Source organism: Ursus americanus, chromosome 7 (assembly GCF_024610735.1).
Source record: "Ursus americanus isolate L20-20 chromosome 7, mUrsAme1.1.p, whole genome shotgun sequence".
Lineage (NCBI taxonomy): Eukaryota > Metazoa > Chordata > Mammalia > Carnivora > Ursidae > Ursus > Ursus americanus.
In genome coordinates this window covers 47,596,330-47,616,849 of record NC_142133.1, presented here as the reverse complement: position 1 = coordinate 47,616,849, position 20,520 = coordinate 47,596,330, and the positions used below count along the sequence as shown (strand labels likewise).

Genomic DNA, 20,520 nt, shown 5'->3' with positions numbered 1-20,520 from the left:
AAAAGAGCATGAACGGGGGTGAGGGGCAGAGGGAGAGGGAGAAGCAGACTACCAGCTGAGCAGGGAGCCCAATGCGGGGCTCGATCCCAGGACCCTGGAATCATGACCTGAGCTGAAGGCAGACATGTAACCAACTGAGCCACCCAGGCGCCCCTCTGCTTTTTTTTTTTTTTTTTAAGATTTTAAGTAATCTCTATACCCAACATGGGGCTCGAACTCACAACTCCAATATCACGAGTCACACGCTCCACTTACTGAACCATCCAGGTGCCCCTCTGTTTTTCTGTATTAGAATACACAGTGTGATAATATATAATTTACTAGAAAACGAGCCACTCTATTATCTACTAATGTGTCCACTGTTCAAGCTTCTCCACTCCGACAGAGTAAGGAGTCCCACTCCACCACCACGCTGAATTAGCGTCTGCCATGGATGAACGTGTGCTTGGCTGTGGGTGCTACGTGCATGGACCCTTGTTGAGAGTTTAGGGATTTCATATTATCTTTAAGTCACTCACACGGGAGATAACAAGTGAGAATAGGTACCTTCATTTATTTAAGGTGAAGAGTCTAGAAAGAGAACGGAAGCTTAGAGAGGGCAAAGAACTATTAGTGTGTCTGAGTATAGGCTCCTGGAGGAGTGAGAGGAGGAGTCCAGGAAGCAGAGGGCTGGAAACACTGCCCGATGCCACCTGTGTTGAGAAAAAACGCTACCGAGCTGAGCCAGGCTGCAGGGGGATTGGCGGAACAAAGGATGATGGGACGGAGGTGGGAGACCGGCTCTTGTGGGAGAAGCTGGTGGTGAACCCCGCAAGGCAAATAAGATAATGCTCACAGGAGGAGGGCTGGACACAGGGGTTTTGTTTTATTTTTCAGAGATGGATGGCTCTGGGCAACAGAAAGGACGGGAAGCTCAACGAGTACCCGTGCTAGTTTGAAAGGGAACGCACTTCCTCTAAAGTGGATGGAGATTTTAGACAATATGCAGGAGACAGAAGGTAGAGGGAGGGGAGGAGGGAGGGCCCTGCGTCTCGGGGTCCGCCGGAGTGGGCTGGGGATGCCTCAGGATGGGTGGGGGGTGAACGAAAACTTGAAACTCGAAACAGCTGTGCCATGAGGGGACAGGCCAGGTTTGTGGAAGGTTGGATGCAGGATGCCACGTCCTCCACCGCAACTGACCACTAGAGGGCATCGGGAGCCTGCGCTCCGCCATCCCAAGTGGGACTCTGCGGGACCAGAGACACCACCCTGTCCTATTCCTGGGGCTGCTCAGGCCTTGGTGAGCAGCCGGGGAGCTTCTCAGGGGCAGCCTGCTCCGGACAGCTGGCTGCTCAATGGTCTCCTAGGGATGGCTGGAAACAGCTCTCCCCACTTGTCTTGCCCATGGATGGCAGGGCCAATCACCTGAGAACTACACACGACGTACTTTATAAACTTCCAAGGGCTCTGCCTCTGTAAGCTGTTCTCACGATTACTGCAAATCATATGGGCTCACTGAGGCTTTATTTACCTTCTACGTATATCTTTTTCCTCCTCAACTAGACTCTAAGCTTTTAATGAAAAAGGGCTGTCAGGGTATCTTAAAATGTCCTGCATGAGATGAAATAATGTGTCTGGGATTTACTTTAAAACAACCCAGTGTAGTAGGAGGGGGAGTATGGATAAAGGGAACAGGTGAAATTTTCCATAACAATGTTTTTTTGATTTATTTTTTTAAAAGATTTTATTTATTTATTTGAGAGAGAGAGCAAGGGAGTGCAAGCAGGGGGGAACGACAGCAGGAGAGGGAGAAACAGACTCCCCACTGAGCAGGGAGTCTGACACAGGGCTCGATCCCAGGACCCCGGGATCATGACCTGAGCCGAAGACAGAGGCTTAACTGACTGAGCCACCCAGGAGCCACATAACAACATTTTAAACAACACCAGCTTTTCCCGGGTCTCCTTGTCTGTAAAGTACGTAGGTCATGCCAGTGGGTTTCCTTCTAGGTACATTCTCTACGATTCTGAGGCTCACGTACAGTACGTAAGACCAGTATGTGGGGCTTAAGGCTAGGGTTGCCCAACCTCCTAAGAAAAGTCCTGGAATGCAACGTCCCAGGACCATCTCTTCTGGATGTCAGTTCCCTACAAGCCCTGAGGAGCCGAGACGTGCTTGGACCCCATCGCTCCGCCTCCCAGGACCATCCAGATCTTCCTTTGGGGCCTGAGCTGCCGCAGGGCATGGCACAAAGGCCTTAGCTGCCCTGCTGGGGTTTTTGTTTGCACGTGTTTTAATTAATTCCTTCCTATCACATCCTGTACAAAAGAGCCTCTTCAGCTGTCGTTGCCTGCAGCTATGAGAAGTGGCAAGACAGAAGGAGCTCCAGCAGAGTGAAAGGACACCACCGCCGCCCAGGTGGAGGGGGCAGAGGGATTCTGCAGGCGGCGGGAAGGACGAGGGCTGCCAGGCAGGGTCGGGGCCGGCCTTTCTAATCACACAACATCCCAGCTGGTATGTGTGCGTGTGCTGAGGGAGAGGTGTGGAAGAGCACACAGGTAACACTGCTAGCCCCTGACTGCTCAGCCTTTCACCTGAGGCACGTACGCCCGAAGCAACGCCGCCAGACTCCACCAGCTTCGGGAAGGCGGAGGCCACGCCAGGGCATGGGCTGAGGTGAGTGAGAGTATCCCCCTGGCACTTGAAGGGGAGAGAGACTTACCAAGTGTGCTGGGGACGGTGACCTGGTGTCCTTGACTGTGGCGCTGGAGGGGACATCGAGGAGGGGCCATTTCATCTGCAGGTACTGCACAGGGGACAGCAAACACAAGGCAGCTGGTGAGATGAGGTCTCGCGAGCACCCCAAGCAAGCAGAGGAGGAGCTCTGAGTTAGGCTACTGTTGGTTCACTACACCTGCACGAGCTCCTTCCCGGTCAGCGTCCAAACGATCATCCCCAGGGAGAGCATATGCTTCCAGTCACCACTGCCACCACCAGCTCCCTCCACCATGTTGTGGGGGACACGCACAACAGCACAACCAACCAAAGTGCCCAAAGAATAGATCACTGAGGGTCAAGTTCTGCCTGTTCTAGTCATGGGACAAGCAGGGCTCACCAAGGGACCAAGGGCTCCCAGATGGTCATCTTGCCCCATTCATTCCCATCGCTTACAGCATCACACACAATACTCCCTCAGACACGGCCTCCAGGAGTATCTGGGGAATGAGTGAATAAAAACCATCTGCCTGACACTCGAAGGGTCATGGGTAATATCCGTCCATACTCAACAATGCTGACTTAACTTCTAGTGTTTCTTGACCCTGAAAAGATTATCCAGTATCTTACCCTGTACTACTGCAGAAAATCCAAATCCAACAGTAACCACCCCCCCACCTCTTTAAACAAAAAGCCTCTCTTCAAACCTGGGATGGCAGTCTTTGGCAAGGGCCTGGAAGAGGATGAGCACGGAGGAAAGGAGGGGACCTGGCTGAGCCCGCCTGGGGTCCGGAGTCAAATGCTCATGGGTTCAGGGTCTCACTCTGCCAGTGTAGGCTGTGCAACCCTGGACAAGTGTCTTAACAACTCTGAGCCTTGGTTTCTTCATCTTTAAGGCAAGGCTAGGTCCATAATTTTACTGGCTGTTAGAAGGATTAGGGACAATATCAAGTACGGAACACAACGCTTCCCACGTGGGAGACATTTGATAAACGGCAGCTATCATTTCCATAAGCAAACCATTAGTCTTCGCCAGGGGCAAAAGCACACATGTTGTCTTAGTGTCAACACTGATATGCTGCTTCTGGGCAACGGACCAGCTATGCAGCCTCTTCACAGAATTCTTGAGGTTACTTTGAAAGTTACACCTCCAATAAGAAATGCTGGCTCCAGGAAGACTTTTACAGAGAGACAGAGGTAAGTCTCTGAGTTATCCCTTGCTCTGGTTATTCAAGTCCAGGGAAAAAGAAATCATGATTTGGCCTTGAGCTAGGGGCCCAGGATTGGACAAGTAGGATGGGTGGTACCCCTTCGCTCTTCATCACCCACAAACATGGACTGAGAGGGCAGGGTCTGGGCTTTCAAAACAAGGTCCACAGGCAAGGATAATAACCCTAGGGCACATCTATAAAGGGCCAGTGGGTTGCACAGACAGCAGGTGGGATACGCCAAGCAGGCCTGGTTGTGGGAGGCTTGGGAAGTGGGAACAAAAGGGGGGAGTTGAGAGGCCCTACAAATACGGACAATCTCCACTCCAGGCCCTCTGGTACCTGCATCTTCCTCCCTCCCCGCTGCCATATTGAGTGTCATTCTGTCCCTGCGTTCTGCTGACCCTTCCCACCCCCACCCATCTCTTTCCCTACCCAGAGCCTACACTTTCTAGATGAACTAACTGGAATTTCAGTGCCTTTGGCAAATTAAAAGGATTAGACAAATACTGGAACCATTAGTTAAAACTCATTTCCTCCATGAATAACACCTGTGCCATGCGGGTTCCAAAGCATTTTCTCTTTCTTTCTTTCTTTCTTTCTTTCTTTCTTTCTTTCTTTCTTTCTTTCTCTTTCTTTTTTCTTTCTTTCTTTCTCTCTTTTTTTTTAAGATTTTATTTATTTATTTGAGAGAGAGAGCACACACACGAGCACAAGTGGGGGGAGTGGTGGGAAGCAGAGGAAGAGGGCGAAGCAGACTCCCTGCTGAGCAGGAAGCCTGACTCGGGGCTCTATCCCAGGACCCTGAGATCATGACCTGAGCCCAAGGCAGATACTTAACCAACTGAGCCACCCGGGTGCTCCCCAAAACATTTTCACACACGTAAACCGGTTTCATCTTCCCAACAACCCTGCTGTTACAAGTAGGGGTGACTGTCCCAAATTCTCAGAGGCACTCATGGAAGTAAACACAGGGTGAGCCACTAGCCCAACTTTATGAGGGGAGCTGCAGCTGAGGTCCCTCGACTTCAAACCCCACACTGTTCACTGCCACCCGAGTCAGAACACTTTCCGTAGCATCACCTTCTTGAAACCGCACCCCTACCCCAGCCTTTTCTGTGCTCAGACGGGTTTTCCTCTCTCCATTCTGCCTCGCACACCTCAAAGCTGCATGAATACAGACACATCAGTGTCCTCCCGCAGGGATGTTTCCCCAGCGGTAACAACCTGAGCATTTCTGCCGATTCTCTGAAGGTGACCTACGGTCACAAGTATCACGTGCTGAAGAGAAGTGTCCCAAATCCACCCCAACGTGAAACACAGTAGAAGGGTTCCTGACACCCACCACCTCTCCCAGCATCTGGGTTCCTAGCTGGAGTCCTAAAGGCACCCGCTGAACTCTCCTCATTCTTGCTGGCTTACCAGGGAGGTTCTCCGATCACATAGGAATCCGTCTGAATCCTGGTTTGGGAGACAACACTGTCAGCTGACCTCTTGGGCTGTGAGGCAGGGCAGGCTCGTAGGAGCCGACCCAGGGTTTGTCACCCCTGGCACTGCCGGCACTTGGGGGCAGACGCGGTGGGAGCCGTCCCGTGCCCTGCAGAGTGGAGTAGCTCCCCCGGCCTCTCCCAGCTAAACGCCAGCAGCCCCCAGTCTCCTGCCCGTTTGCGATCACCAAAACCGTCTCCCGACTGCCGAGCGTCTCCCGGCGCGGCAGACTGTCACTCAGGGAGCGTCCCTGCACTAGGGCGGAGGAGCGGTACCTCGTCCACTCGAGCTGCCTGGGCGTCTGCCTCCGTACCGGGCTCTCCAGGTACACACGTGCACAGACACGCGCACGCTCAGCAGCAGACGCTACTGGTTTAGGCTGTCCCTCACGCGCTCCGTGTCCTCCTACCCACTGCCTGGAATTCCAGTGGGTGGAAGAGACCGCACGGTCCTCTCTGCTCTGCAGGGTTACCTCTCCCTTCATGACTTTAACTGAGACCTGGACGCTTCGAAGTGGGTGAAGATCTTTGGCTTTATCTACCACCGAAGCCTGGCCCCATAGACAGTGGTCAGACAGGTGGGGAGAGCGGTTCTGGGCACAGCGGACATCTGGCCCAGGACCCTTCCTGTCCTAGCCAATCTGGGGGGTGTGCGTGTGCATGTGCGTAAGGATTCATTCTGGGGATGGGGAAATGGAGGATTGTCCCTAGCCCCTTTCTACTTTTCCTGCCTTTTTAAGATTTTGAAACAAGTGATGAAAGGGGGTGGGGGTAGGGGAAGACCTATAAAAAGACATTGGAGCCCACTGTAGCTTAGCTATCAAATGCCTTTGAATTGCAATTCTGAAGAAAGGAGCATTCAAAGGGGACAGCTGAGGTTCCCAGAACCATCACTCGGGGCAGCAGGAGCCAGCAGCACCCCTATAATCCTCTCCCACCTCAGCACCAGAAACGTGGAGGTGAGGCTAGTCAGGCCTAACCCAATGTTTAGTAGCAATAAAACTCTCTTTGGCTGCACTTCTCATCGGAAGCCAGCCCCACAAATCACTCTGGGGCCAATCAGTTATTGGTGAGAGCTTGTCCTTAGGGATTAAGAGAGGTGTGGCTGAGCCTAGATTCTCTGCATGGTAACGGCACCTGGGCAAATTAAAAATGCTGGTTTCTCCAAGCCTAGTCTAGGTTCCATCTGGCTGGCCACAACTGGCTCCTGACCAGTGTGTCACGCTCAGGCCGCAGCACAGTGAAGACAGCCCGGCTAACTCCCTGCCGGGGATGCTCTTCGGAGTTTAAAACACGGAACCTGGGTGGTGGCATCAAGGCAACGAATGGATGGCCAAGCCACAGCAATGGCGGCCACTCATGGGATGCTGTTGTGGGATAAGTAGTCTCTTCTGATACCCAAATACAGAGAGAAAAAAACAGACAGGTTTTTTGGTGGGTAGTACCACTCTCGAGTTACATATGCTGCTTAATATGCTACCGTATGTCGTAACTCTCTGAGACAGGACAGAGACGCAGTTTCCCACTCTTACTGAACCTGGAAACTCTTTCGTGGATTGGGGTCCCACAGAACCCTCTTGGGGAAACGGTGCTGTTGTGGTTCACAGTTAAGCAGACTGAGGCTGTGGTTTAGAACCCGTCTTTACCTTATTAAGGAAGGATGGTTCTGTTCCTGGTTTTGAATCGTTTTCACTAGAACAGTTGTTGAATTCTCTCCCATCTACCAAGATGGTCATGTGGTTTCTCTTACTTGCGTCAGTTGTGATATGGATACACGGGGATAGATTTTTCTTACACGAAAGCACCCTTGTCTTCCCCAGGTAAACCCTATTTGGTCATGGAGGCTTGTTCGTTCTTGCACTGTATTGTGGAATGCTAACCACGAACGTCTTAAGATTTTTACTTCTACATGCCTAAGTAAGAGTGAGCAAACGTTTTCTTTTTTTGTGCTATCTTTATCAAGCGTTGCTATCAGTGTTATTTTGGCTTTATGATTTATAAAAGGGGCTGCACCTCTTTTTCTTTATGCTCTGGATCCCTTTCTGCTTCTTGGCCCCTTCTCAGTGCCCTCCTTGGGGTGAATACTTGGCCAGGTGGGCTATTTCCATTCGACTCGGGCCCAGGGAAGGGTCCCTGTGGAGGGTGCTCGCACTGGACAGCCAGAACCCGCTTTCCCGCAGGGAGGCGGACGATCGGTCCTACAGGATCCCTGCTCAGCTTGAAGACTGTGCAGCAGATTAATTGCAGCTGTGCCCTGGAATTTCCCCAACATACAAATCTTCATGATGTAAAACAGCTGGGAGAAAATCCCAGCATGCCCTGGACAGAGGCAGAACTGCCAATGAGCTACGGAGATTAACCCTCCACCTCCCAGAAGGCAGCGACGCCCCCCCCCCCCATCTGCCCAGTTCCAAGCTTGCTGTGGTGCGGACAGGACTCTACAGGACTCTGGGTAACGCCCACATTCTCCCCATTCACACGTTCTCACAGAAAACCCTTTAGGCAGGGCTCAGGCAAGAGAGGAAGCGAAGCTTCATGTTACAGAGTCAGCAGCAGCGCTCCCAGAAGGCGTGCGCTACAGTGGGAAGCAAGGAAACCAGTCATCTCTAAAGGCTTCCCAGGTGAGAACAGCCCACCCCACAGAATTCCGTCCACTTCTCGGTGATGGCGCCAGGCCCGTGGCAGAAAGAAGGGCCTTCCCTCTAGCTCTCCCCTCTCACGGCTTCTGCGCTTCCCGGAAAGCTCCCAGGTTAGACGACCAGTCTTTCCTGCCTCTCTGGTCCCCAGGGATAAACAGACACTCTGGGACCCCAGAGCCAGCCCCCCCCCCCAAGAGACAAGAGGGCTTTCCCAGACCTCCCTCTTAGGAAACTGTACGGTGTGTGCGGCCACCCAGGAAAACAGGCTAGAAAGCCAAGCCCACAGCAGACACACCACACAGTGCAAGGACATTGTGTAAAACGGATTATTTTAACATGAAACATCGTATTATAATGAAAAAATGTAAACCAGTGATCAGTTTCTCTCTACTCCCCATTCTGCCACAGTTGGGGGATGTAATCATTCCTCATCAGGACTACTGCAATGGCTCCCCAAATTCTGTAAGAGGTTAGCTTCTAAAAACTAACTCATCAGGGGGTGCCTGGCTGGCTCAGTCAGTAGAGCACGTGATCCTTCATCTTAGGGTCGTGAGGCTGAGTCCCACTTTGGGCATGGAGCCTACCTAAACAAACAAAACACCAAAACAAAACCCAACTAACTCATCGGATCTCTTCTTTGCTTAAAATCCGTTCCTGGTTGGCTGCTGGGGTCAAGGGATAAAGCCCCCAAATTCCCCAGCAATCTGGGGCCAACCCATCCTCTTCCAACTTCAACCCTCCTAGCTTCCCATCCCCCCTGACACTAAATGCTCTAGAGTTCCTACTAAACTCTCTGCCACTTGCTTGGCTGCTCCCTAGCTTGGGGGATCCTTTACTCACAGGGAACTCAAACCCCTTCTTCAAAACCCTGTCCCAAGGTCACCTTCCCAGCTCCCCACAAAGAGCCAGTCACTCTCACCTCCGTGCCTCAGCTGTGCTTGGTGTTTCCATGGCACTCATCATATTGTGTTGTTGTTATCCATTTGCAAATTCTGTCTATCCTTCGGACTCTAAGCTCCTCAAGGGTCACGTCCACATCCCCAGTTCCTTGCCCAGAAGCCAGCATTCATGATGCGTCCAGATCTTGTCACATCTCAAGCTTAAGCACTTCGCGACCTCCTACACCCCAGGTCCCACGTCTGCAACACTGGGTCGTCCAGTCTCTTTCTGAATCCTTTAGAGATGTGGAAGGCACATAACGGAGCTCCTTTCACTCTTGAGTGATTGGTTCTCACGTTAATTGGCCTACTATTGCCAAGAGTTTGGAAACACAGCTTGGAGGCTGTGACACCCAACCCTGCCAGGTCCTGGGGGCCTGTTTAAGATCCTCTATCTTTTGTCGAAATGGACACAAGCTGATCTAACTTTGAAAGTCTACCAACATTGAGCAATGGGCTCATTAGTGGGGAGACAGAAACGTTCTCCAACTAAGAACAAATGTTTCATTTCAGGAAATCACTGAAGATAAAGTGAAAGTATTTAGAACTGGTTTCCAAACATGATGGATTAGACAAAGTTCCAAGATCAGAAGTATAAAAAGCAAAGTTTACACTCTTATCCCTTATTTTCTTTTCTAACGATGAGTAGTTTCTACATTTGCTTAGTTTTGTGGTTGGCACTAAATCCCGAACACAGTCTCCCTCTTTGTTTCACTCACGTAGAAGGTGGGGTTCCTTCTTAAAGGTTTTGCTAATAGGCGAGTTGTTACAAATAAATCCAAAATATCTTAATGCAAGCTACTTTTTCATGTAATAACACACACATAATTTTCCTTGGAAAAGTTATTTAGAACCACACTTCTGCAGTGTTTTAAACCAACAAAATGACTTTTTTCTCTGAAGCACCTGTCGCAGTGTTTAGGTCAGCAGTATTTTTGGAGGCCCTCCTGTGCACTGGCAGCGGGAGGGGCTCTGTAAGTATTTCATGACTGATGAGTAAACTCAAAAATAAGAGTGGGTTGATTAGGTTTCAGTTTTCCCATAAACACCTATTCCCTGCCCATTCCCTCAAATAATTCCCTTCTTTCCTGGATGGCCTTAAACTATTCTCTTCCTCTTCCAACTCAGAGAATCTGGCAATTCCACATGCCAGACTTGACCAAAGGTCGGTTTAGAAAAACTGGCTCCCCTCAGAGGCCCATTTCCAGTGGTGGAAGGATACAGTGTGGGAAGCAAGAGACCAGGGTTCCAAGCTCGTTCTAACCCCTCTGGATTCGATCAGGTCACCTTTATTTAAGACTTATTTATTTGAGAGAGAGAAAGAGAGAGAGAGAGAGAGTGGGGGGGGGGAGGGGGCAGAGGGAGACAATCCTCAAGCAGACTCCCTAGAGCCCGACCCAAGGCTCGATCCCATGACCATGAGCCAAAACCAAGAGTCGGACGCCCAACTGACTGAGCCACCCGGGTGCCCCTCGATCATTTCACCTTTAAAATGGGAGTATTTTACTTCAGTGGCCTGAAGGCAGGGACCTGGACCAGAAGGCCTCCCATGGAAGAAAAAAATGAAATGTCTGTCTAAACCACACTGGGTTCCTGGGAGCAGAGACTGCGTGGTGGTACTCAGTAAACAGACACAGGAGTCCTCGCTGGTCCCTGCTTACAAGCGGTGGGCCTGAGGAGGCTACCTCACCTTTCAGACCTCTGGCTTCTCACCTGTAACGTGGGAATAATAGCACCTACCATCTGGCAGAATTTTTTTTATTCGTGCAGCAGTCACTTGGGAAAGGACCAAGCAAAGGGCTGAACACATGCAGAGCTCTTAGGAAATATGTGTGTAGTCCTTAAGATTTAAAGTTATATTTGTTCAACGAGCCTATCACCTGCACTCTGGGCCAGGGAAGAGCTAATGAACAGTCTGACCCCTCACTCATCTGCGGGTGCTTCACGCGGACGGGTCCTGCTCAGCGGCGTGCTGGCAGATGTGTGACGACCAGCTCTCTGAGCAAACACACAGGCATAAACCCCGCTTTGTAGCGTTTGCTGGTGTCTGCAGTGCCGGTATGCCCACCAGGGCTGATTCAAGCTACCACGGCGAGCCCCTGCCGCCAGGGTTGGGAAGAGAAGCTGAGGACTGGCTGGGTAGCAGCTGGTTCTGGCCACAGACAACACGCTGTCCGCAGGCAGGAGCTGAGGGGGTCTCCGGCCACAGACGCCTGGAAGGCTGATATATGGGGTCCTCGGCGGCAGCGGACCCGAGGTCTTGATCCAGCATCAGGCACTCTGGCTGGGAGATCCGGAGCAGGGAAACTCTGCCCCCCGGAGCACTGGGCATTCAAAGAAAGTCCAACTGCTTCGGGTCCTCATTTCTGAAGTCTAGAACTACAGGCCTCCTCAGTTGAGGCAGCCTCTCGCATCATCTGTGATCTTGGGGTCTGCTGGGCCGGGCAGTTTCTGCGCTCACTGCCTGACGCAGATGGTGGCATACACACCATAGAGCAGCTTCTTGGTAGGAAGTGGCCTTGCACACCTGGCCCTCCTTTCCCTCAGCTGAACCCTGCCGGATCCCGCCTCCTTTCCCTTCTGCCCTGGGCCTTGTCTCGGCCATGTCTGCTGTGTCCGGGCAGCACTCCCCTCCCTTTGGGTAAGATTGTCTATCCCGGCCCCCACTGAGGGCTCAGACGTGGCCAGAAGAGCGTCTGCCCCTGCAGAGCTCTGGGCCCTGTTCTCTGGCCCACACATATGCACCCCCATCCCGATCCCCTAGCAACATGGCAGAGCTGAGTCCTTCTGGGGAACGGCTCAGAGGTACCCACTGCACAGAACGAAATGCCATCATCTATGAACGGACGTGTAAGTGCTTCCCAGTCTCTGCTGCCACGAATATCCTCGAACACGCATTATTATGCTCATGGAGGAATGCAGCTGCACGGTACTTTCTCAGCTGCGAGGGGAACTGCTCGGTCAAAGGCATGCACATTTAGGTTTGGGGAAGTATTATCACATTTCTCAGTCTACGCCGCTACCAGGAACATATGAGGGAGCTTACAGCCTTGCCCACAGTGTCATCAAACATACTGATCTTTGCCAAACTGACCGGTGAAAAATGATAGCTGCTTCCAGTTCCAATGTGAATTTCTCTTGCTAAGTGAGGCTGGGAATTGTCATATGTACAGGTAATGATTTGAAGGACAGACAAAAGCTGTGTATGGCCAAGAGGAAGTGGGTTTACCACCTACAAGGGGTAAGGGAGCGGGGGAGAGGGAATGGGTAGGACATCTGCAGGTGTCCTGGCAGCCTTGGTGAGCTGTGAGGGAGAGCGATCTCTGTGGCTCCTGGGGAGTTAAAAAGCACCGTGTAACCTCTACTGCACCTGACCTTCACTCCAAGGGAAGCAGGGCAGATCTGACAGGAGAGAGGGCACAGCCTGTGGGGTGGATGCATGGGGGGGAGGGGGAGGGTCCAGGAAGCGGCCGCCTCTGCTGCTGCTGGGGCTGGGTGGGCAGGGAGCTGGTGCACAGCCACACTTTCTCATCTCCCTCCTTCCCTTCCAGTCCTTCTCATGGCTGCTCCCCTTCCTCACCACCCTCCCATCCACGCCTCAGCACTCAGTGGTCTGGCTTCTGTTCCAGTCACTTGACTGTCTCTGTCACTGCAAGGACACTGAGGACCCGAGAAAGGGGGGAGCTTTCTTTCTATCAAAACTCTGCGGGTCTCCTTCAGGCCCCATCTGACTTGGTAGCTCAGGGGACACACATTTCCCGCACGGGAAGCCCTCCCCTCGCTTGTCCCCTGTGGTTTCCAGCTCCATGTACCCGCTGGCTGATTCACCTGTATTGACCTCGATAACCATCTCAGACAAACTGTTCAGGGAGAAGAGCCAGTGTAAGAACCTGGAAGGACGGTCACCAAAATGTCATCACTGGGTTTTAGCATTTCAGGCAATTTCCTTACTCTCTTCTTTGTGTTTTTCTTTTTCCTTTGAAATTTTTACAATGACCATGTAGCGTATCACAGCAAGAGTAATAAGCAAAGCTATTAAAATGAATCCTCGCTTCATTTTCTTTCCCCAGCCCCTGCCTTCAGTTTTCCCAACTGGAAACCTCAAAATCTGCCTTCATGTCTTGGCTTCCCCCACCTCCTGTTGGTCAACAAGTTCCACGGATTCCAGGCCTCTTTCTAGATTTAAGGGCTTCAGGCCCTCCATATTTCGTGGCGGGGCTACTGCAGCAGCCTTTGGTCTGCGTCTGGGCTGCTGGCTCTGGTCCAGCTCTGCTCCAGACTCGATCTAGGAAGCACTGGGAGGTAGCAAGCCAGGCTGAAGGGGACGGCGGTGCACGTTCCTTTGCCTCAGAATGACAAAGTGTCCAGGTCCATACCAAGGAACAGGGTGCTAGGTAGAGATTAAGGTGTCCCGAATCCTCCTCCATGGTGTCACCACTGCTTCTGTCTCCCTCCGCATCTCCTCTAGTCCATCCGTCACTTGCCCCTGGAAATATCTTTCTAAAATATAAAACTAAGCTATTTACAGGGAGCAGGTGGCTTCCCATTCTTCCAGAACTGCCTACTTAGAGAGCGGATCGAGATGCCGTGAAGGCTCTGCACAGGGCACTCCACTGATGTGACACGGGTGCCTTCTACACCAGGTAACTCTCAGCGCATGGTATGCCACAGGGGAGATCTTTTTAAGCACTTAAACAACCAGAATGAAAGTCAGCAAATGACAAGCTCCTCTGAGAAGGCAGGGGTTATGGTGGGCAGGATTCTCACAGAAAAACTGGAAAACTTCCTGCAGAAGCTGGCAGGAGAGCTGTGTCACACAGGCAAGATCTGCTGTAGTCATTTTACTTTTCATCATTTCCTTTACATTTTCACCGTAATGATCCCTAGATAAAGATAAGGCGAGTATTATCAACCTCATTTTAAACGTGGGGAAAACAGGGGCGCCTGGGTGGCTCCGCTGGTTGAGCATCTGCCTTTGGCTCAGGTCATGATCCCAGGGTTCCTGGATCAAGCCCCACATCAGGCTCCGAGCAGGGAGCCTGCTTCTCCCTCTGCTTCTCTCCCGGCTCATGTTCTCTCCCTCCCTCTCTCTCTCTGTCGAATAAATAAATAAAATCTTTAAAAAATAAAAATGGGGAAAACAAGCCTGCTGGAAGCTTCTGGATTTAGGGTTTCCCATGGTCACAGACTAGCTGATGTCCAGTTGGCACCAGGACACAGAGCTTTGGGCTGTTACGGTATGACTCAAAGGGTACAAGACATGCTTTTGGTCTTCGAGAAGCTTCAATCTCACCTTGGAATCTTGGAGTAGCAAATCCAGAGAGAGCGTGAAGGCTGCCACACCCCCCTCTTGTGCCCATGGGGTGGACACTGCTAACAGATCACGGAGTTCTTCCCTATTCATGCGAAGACCTCAGAATCCTTAACCCAATATACCAGGCAGCCACTAACAGTTGATTAAAATTGATCTGGGAGGTGCAGTCTATTTATTCTAATTTACGCCTGAAGGTAGAGATATTTTGGCTAGTAAGAAGGGAGGGTAGGACCAGTTCTCGGGAATATTTGTCTCTAGGTTGGCACAATGAGAAACTAAGTTTCCAGACAGCGATGAAGGAGCCACAAAGACTGTGACTGGACAACAAAAAGAGTAACGACTTGCATGAAGCCCATTGACCAAAAAGCAGGCCTGGGAATTCTGAAGGTTATGGATTTTCCCCTGTGGGAGGAGAAGCTGGAAAGCATCCCAGGTATTGAGGAGAGAGGAAGCAGGATCTGTGTATAATCAATGGGGAACAGGAAGTGCTTATCGTGGGCCAGTAAAACACACAACACAAAAGAACAGCCAGGCGGCCTGGAGCGGCCTCCCAGCGCACAGAGCTGCAAGGGCCTCCCTCCAGAACCCTTCTCCCGCACTCCCGCAGCCAGCGTGAGCCAAAGTCAACAACTCCTGGGCACCAGGAAGCGGGAAATGTCTGAGCAGGTCCCTCCATCGGTGGGCAGTTCTGGGGGAGCTCTCTGACCCCACAGGCCAGAGGGGATGCTAAGAGTAAGGCCACACCGGCCACCTCGACAGAGGGCCACCACTCCTGATCAGGAAGCCGGAAGTGTAGGCTTCTGTGTCCCAGCCTGGTGGGCGTGCAGGGCGTGGACACACGTGGGGTCGTCACCCACAGCGCACACCACCAAATGACTCTGCATGGGTACTGAAGTGAGGACACCGGAATTAGGACAGAACAGACGAAGGGCTATAGGAAATGAACACTTATTGTGGGTACGCCATAGATCTATATAGACACTTCATACACATCATCAGGGCACCAAACTCACATGCGGCCTCTTCCTCACTTGCTGAGAGGGTGTCCGCACCTCATTCTCAGCTCCCACTTCAAGTCTATGAAACAACATCCATTTTTCAGTATTTAAACTATTCACTTTAAACGGCATTAAAATATATATGCATTGTAGATGTAAAAAAGGAAAACCCATTTCTTGGACACCGTTGCTTTTAATGAAGCTCCATTTTTAAAAAGTGGGAAAAAAGTGAGTCAACTCAAAGAAAAATCTTAGGTAGATAATGTAGGTGCTATGTGGCCAAAATGGTGCACACCGGAGCCACTGGGGAAACACTGTTGTAGAACCACCTTGGCCATCCGGAGGCTACAGCAAATGATGGGGGAGGACATCCCGCAGAACCAGAAAAGGTTCTGCACACAAACCCCAAAGTCAACATGTCCCAAGACACACCACCATCTTTTTCCTAAATGCTTCTCACCCAGACCCAGCATCCAGTGTACTTCCAAGTGAAGACCTGAGCAATCTTTCCCTTCACTCTCTCCCTCCCTGTCTGCTGGCTAGCCAGAAGGGAGTCACGGAGTCCTGTCCACTGGCTGCCACGGTATATCTTTTCCATTTCTAACACCCCTGACCTTGCAATGGCTTCCTAACCACTCCCGGCCCTGGCTCAGGCCCTCCTCCTGCTCATTTACATACTGTGTGCTGCCCCGCCGACTTCCCTGGCCGTAGCCAGACTCGGGATCCTGCGTCACCTCCTCCTAGGCCTTTTGGGCACAGGAACCACACTTATCTGTGCCTTGTATCTGCACAGCCCGGGGCACAGCACATCACTTGTGAGAGGTGCTTGGAGTTCGTTAGAGATGTGAGTGCTTCTGTCTCCAAGTGTTGCCTCTCAGCCAGTTCCAGGGGGGGACATGTATTCAAAAGCCAAAGGCCGTCATTGGCCTTGCTCTGGGGGTTGTTGCCAGAGCCCCTAATCTTGTTGGCCTAGGGTGAGAGCAGTGATAATCACAACGGATTTTAGAAACACAACGGATAGAGTGAATGGCTGTCCATTTACTCAAGTCTACCGCCTAATAAAGACTCCATTTACTTAATACAGTAAGACTGATGACATCAGACATTCACTGCTATCATATCTGCTTCCAACTGTTTTCATATTCTCCCCTATAGTGTATACGTTGATTATAAAACAAACCTGATAGTTCTTAGCTCTTCTGTAGCTGGGGGCCACGGCAGTGGGATTGTGCTGCTCAGTGCTGCTACGGGATATCTTATTTCTGAAATCATATTGTCTGATACCAGTATCATTTCAGGTAAGCAGATACATAGGCGCAAGAGCCAAGGACAGCAAACTGTCCGCGTAGAAGAGTAAACAGATCTCTCTAAAGATAATATTTACTGACGAGTTAGTTTGTGCCAGGCACTGTCCCCAAGCTATTTCCACGTATTATTTCATTTGACCCTCTCAGCCTTATAAATTGATGCTATTTTCTCCACTGAACAGATGGAGAGACTAAGGCAGAGAGAGTTTAAGTAACCTGCCCAAGTCCTGTCTCATCCCCAAAGCCACACTCTCAGCAACCCTTTCATTTATACTCGTGTTGGAAGAAAAACAAAACAAAACAAAAAACTACACCATGCCTCCAGCCCATCGTGGCATTTGTCAGATAAGGGTGCTCGGGCCATTGGCAGAGCTGGGATGAGAATAACCCAGGTCTGGGGCTTGTATGGATCAGGTTATTTTTTGCAACCAACATATAAACTATAGGGGAACATATAAAAATAATTGGAAGGGGATAAAATATTACTCTAAGCAAATCAACATTATGAATGCCAACCAGCAGAAGTCATGTAACACCCAACAAAGGAACGATTGTATTAGTCAAGATTTCACTGTGGAGAGTGCGGTCACAGCTCCACACTGCCCCCTGGTGGTTCCCATGCAAACACCGGAAGCAGGCAAGGCCAATGAGTTGGGGGAACAAAGTCTCTGGATAAGGATACCTGCCATATTGAAAGCCCCATCAGGGAAAGGCCTTGGAAAACCTAGTGGGTCCAACAGAAAAGATCCTTCGGGGCCAGGCACTTACCCAAGCAGTCAAGGAAAAATCTCTGGGTTCCACTTCCATTTGTGTGCTGAATTTGAGATAAAGAAGTGATGAACTCACTAAGGAGTTAAATACTTTTAGTCTGGCAGATTGGCAAAGGCTTTTCTCCTTTTTCATTACCACGGGCACTTTTCAAACCTCGTTGGTGGGAGAGTAAATTAGTAAACCTTTCTTGTGCAATTTGGAGGCACGTATCAAGTCTTCCAAAGGACTACCACCCGTAGGAATGTATCCTAAGGAAATAATTAAGGATGTGAGCAAAACGTAGCCGTGAGAAAGCTCACTGAAGTGCTGTTTATCACAGCTGAAAAGATATCAAGTACACTGTGTTGCAATGATGATATCTGAATTTATGAAGTAGGCCAGTATTTACAGACACGGAGAGGTGTTTACTCTATGCTGTTAAGTGAAAGAGCAGGATACAAAACATGTACAACAATCCCACTTTTTAAAAACATGTATCTTTATATATGTGTTGAAAAAAGATCTGGAAGGATATACACTAAAAGGTGAACTGAACTGATCTCTGGGTTCCTTTTATTTTCCTCTTCTGACTAAACATGCGTTGCTTTTCAAATGTAAGAACAAATACGGGCAACGAACATCACTTTTTGCGTAGAAATGTTAAAGACAGATAAAACCAATCAGAAAAAAAACCAACAGTAGAAGCAATACTCAAATCTCCAGTCCCACTTTTCTGAACTTCTAAGGGCTATTTTCCCTTGAATGGTATCCTGCCCCTGACAATTCTTTCTAGCCATCCCCATTAGGGCCTGAAAATGGGTGATCTCAGCCACTTAGGAATCTCCGCCTGTCCCTGGACAAGACGCCCTGGGCCAGCAGTGCTGTGACCGCTGGCTGCACACACCCTTCCTCGGCTGAGGAAGGGTCTGCGCTCTGCAGGCCCTGTACTTTGGGCCTCTCCTCCTGCTCTTTCCCTTCCCTGAACACAGAAGGGGGCCCCAAAGCGGGAAGATGTGAGTGCCATTCTGCGCAGAGGGAAGGGCTGCAGAGACAGTCCAGTGTGCTGGAGAGCTGCCTGAAGGAGCTTTAAAAAACTGATTCCTCCCCCACCCCGTCCCCATCATGGTCTGACTGTTCTTGGGTAGGGCTGAAGCATCCCGTTTTTTTTTTTTTTTTTTTTTTACAGCTCTCCAGGTGATGCTCTTGTGGGTTTTTCTCCAGATGCTAACAACCCCTTCCCCCCATTAACTTTCTGCAGTTCTACACACTGTTTGGGCTTCTCTTCCAAAGATGGCCTCCGTGGATCTGTGGCCCCATCCCCTGTACACTCTTCTTATCCCCCAGAGCAAGCAGCCACCCGCCTACCCACTCAACAGTTTCTAGTGCTACTGGATGCCAGGTTCCCTGGTCTCACCCTGCTTACATCCTTGGCCAGAATACTATCTTTATTACGGAGGAACAATTATATGGATAAAGGCTCAACACGGAAGTGTCTGGTAAATATGGAGAATACAGAACCTGAGAGCAGCCCTTGCTCAGGGGGTTAGACGGGAAAGGCCTGCAGCCGTGATTCCTGCGGATGTTACTGGGCAAATTCGCTGTACTCCTTCAACATTCCGGATGGTCTCATCACATTACATGCGTCGTTTCTGGATTGGGAGAAGGGCCGTGTCACATTCCCCAACCTCTCCAACCAAATCGAGGGCTTGGTCTTTAAGGAATTTCAAATATCCGAGGCTAGCCTAGTTGGGTTGGGGAAGGGGGTACATTTCAGCGCACAGAAGCCCTCAAAACATTTCTCAAATCTCATGTCATCTCCCAAGTGACCTGGCTGCACACCGACTCCATAGGCACAGCCCGGGCACGAAGCTGCTTACAGAACTTAACGTTCTTGCAGCTGTTTGGGGAGCAGGGCTGGGAGCTGGTCAGGCCTTGTTCAGGGCCTGCGTCTGATGACCCCAAGATTCAACATCGCAGCCCCTTCCTTCCTGAGGCCCTGGTTCCTACACACTGGCTCTGAAACACAAACACTGAACTGGGTGACAAGGACCTCTCCCTGTCGCAAGATCCATGATGGACACAGAGCCAGACTAAGTAAGTGTGGCTCATCAAATGTTTTCTTTCTTTCTTTCTTTCTTTCTTTCTTTCTTTCTTTCTTTCTTTCTTTCTTTCTTTCTTTTCTTTCTTCTTTCTTTCTTTCTTTCTTTCTTTCTTTCTTTCTTTCTTTCAAGATTTTATTTATTTATTCGACAGAGATAGACACAGCCAGCGAGAGAGGGAACACAAGCAGGGGGAGTGGGAGAGGAAGAAGCAGGCTCATAGCCGAGGAGCCTGATGTGGGGCTCGATACCATAACGCCGGGATCACGCCCTGAGCCAAAGGCAGACGCTTAACTGCTGTGCCACCCAGGCGCCCCTCAAATGCTTTTTTCTAATTGGCCAGATTCTCTATTTGATCCACCTTGATTTTCTCTGTTGCATTCTCAAATATCCCACACTACTCAACAATTCCTCGGGGTCAGGCATACTCAGAGTCGCTCAAGCACATGCTGAATTAAACTCAGAGTCATGGGGACACCTGGGTGGCTCAGTCGGTTGACTCTGTCTTCGGCTCAGGTCATGATTCCAGGGTTCTGGGATCGAGTCCCACAAGGGGCTCTTTGCTCAGCATGGAGCCTGCTGCTCCCTCTGCCCCTCCCCCTGCTCATGCTTGCACACATCCACTCTCTGATAGATAAATAAAATCTTAAGAACCAAAAAACAAAAACTCAGAGTCATGGTTTGAGTGGGTCATTCATTTCTCCTCCTCAATTTCCATTTGTGCTCCCCAAGAAGGAAAGCCAGTGCAGGTGGCCAGGCTCCCACAGTTGGGTGGGCCCCTGTGCGGCTGCTACTTCATAAAACAAAGCACCCACTTTTGCCCCTTCCGCTCCTTCTGATGCCTTGGCCCAGTGCAATCCGGCTTCTGTAACATTGACACTGCTCTTGCTAAGGTTGCTGCTGGCCTCTTAACTACCAAATCCAATGTCACTTCTCAGGTCTCTTCCCTAACAAGCCCCGATCTTCTGGGACCCCCTCTTTCTGCTAGTTTGTACACTCACCCCCTTTAGTGTCTTGGCCTAACCCTTCAAATGCGGGTGTTCTCAGTCCTGTGTCCTCTCGCCCCCCCTCCCCCGGGCTGGTCAG

General features: G+C 50.6%; 1 protein-coding gene across 2 annotated transcripts in view; it reads right to left on the bottom strand.

Moving 5' to 3' along the window:
* The window catches only part of TCF7L1 (transcription factor 7 like 1), a 150,706-nt gene that overhangs the window by 16,264 nt on the left and 113,922 nt on the right, over window positions 1-20,520 (bottom strand). For both annotated transcript variants that reach the window (XM_087863629.1, XM_087863630.1), the window contains exon 4: window positions 2,702-2,785. In XM_087863629.1, coding sequence (XP_087719755.1) covers window positions 2,702-2,785 — 84 coding nt within the window. The remainder of the gene's footprint in view (window positions 1-2,701; window positions 2,786-20,520) is intronic.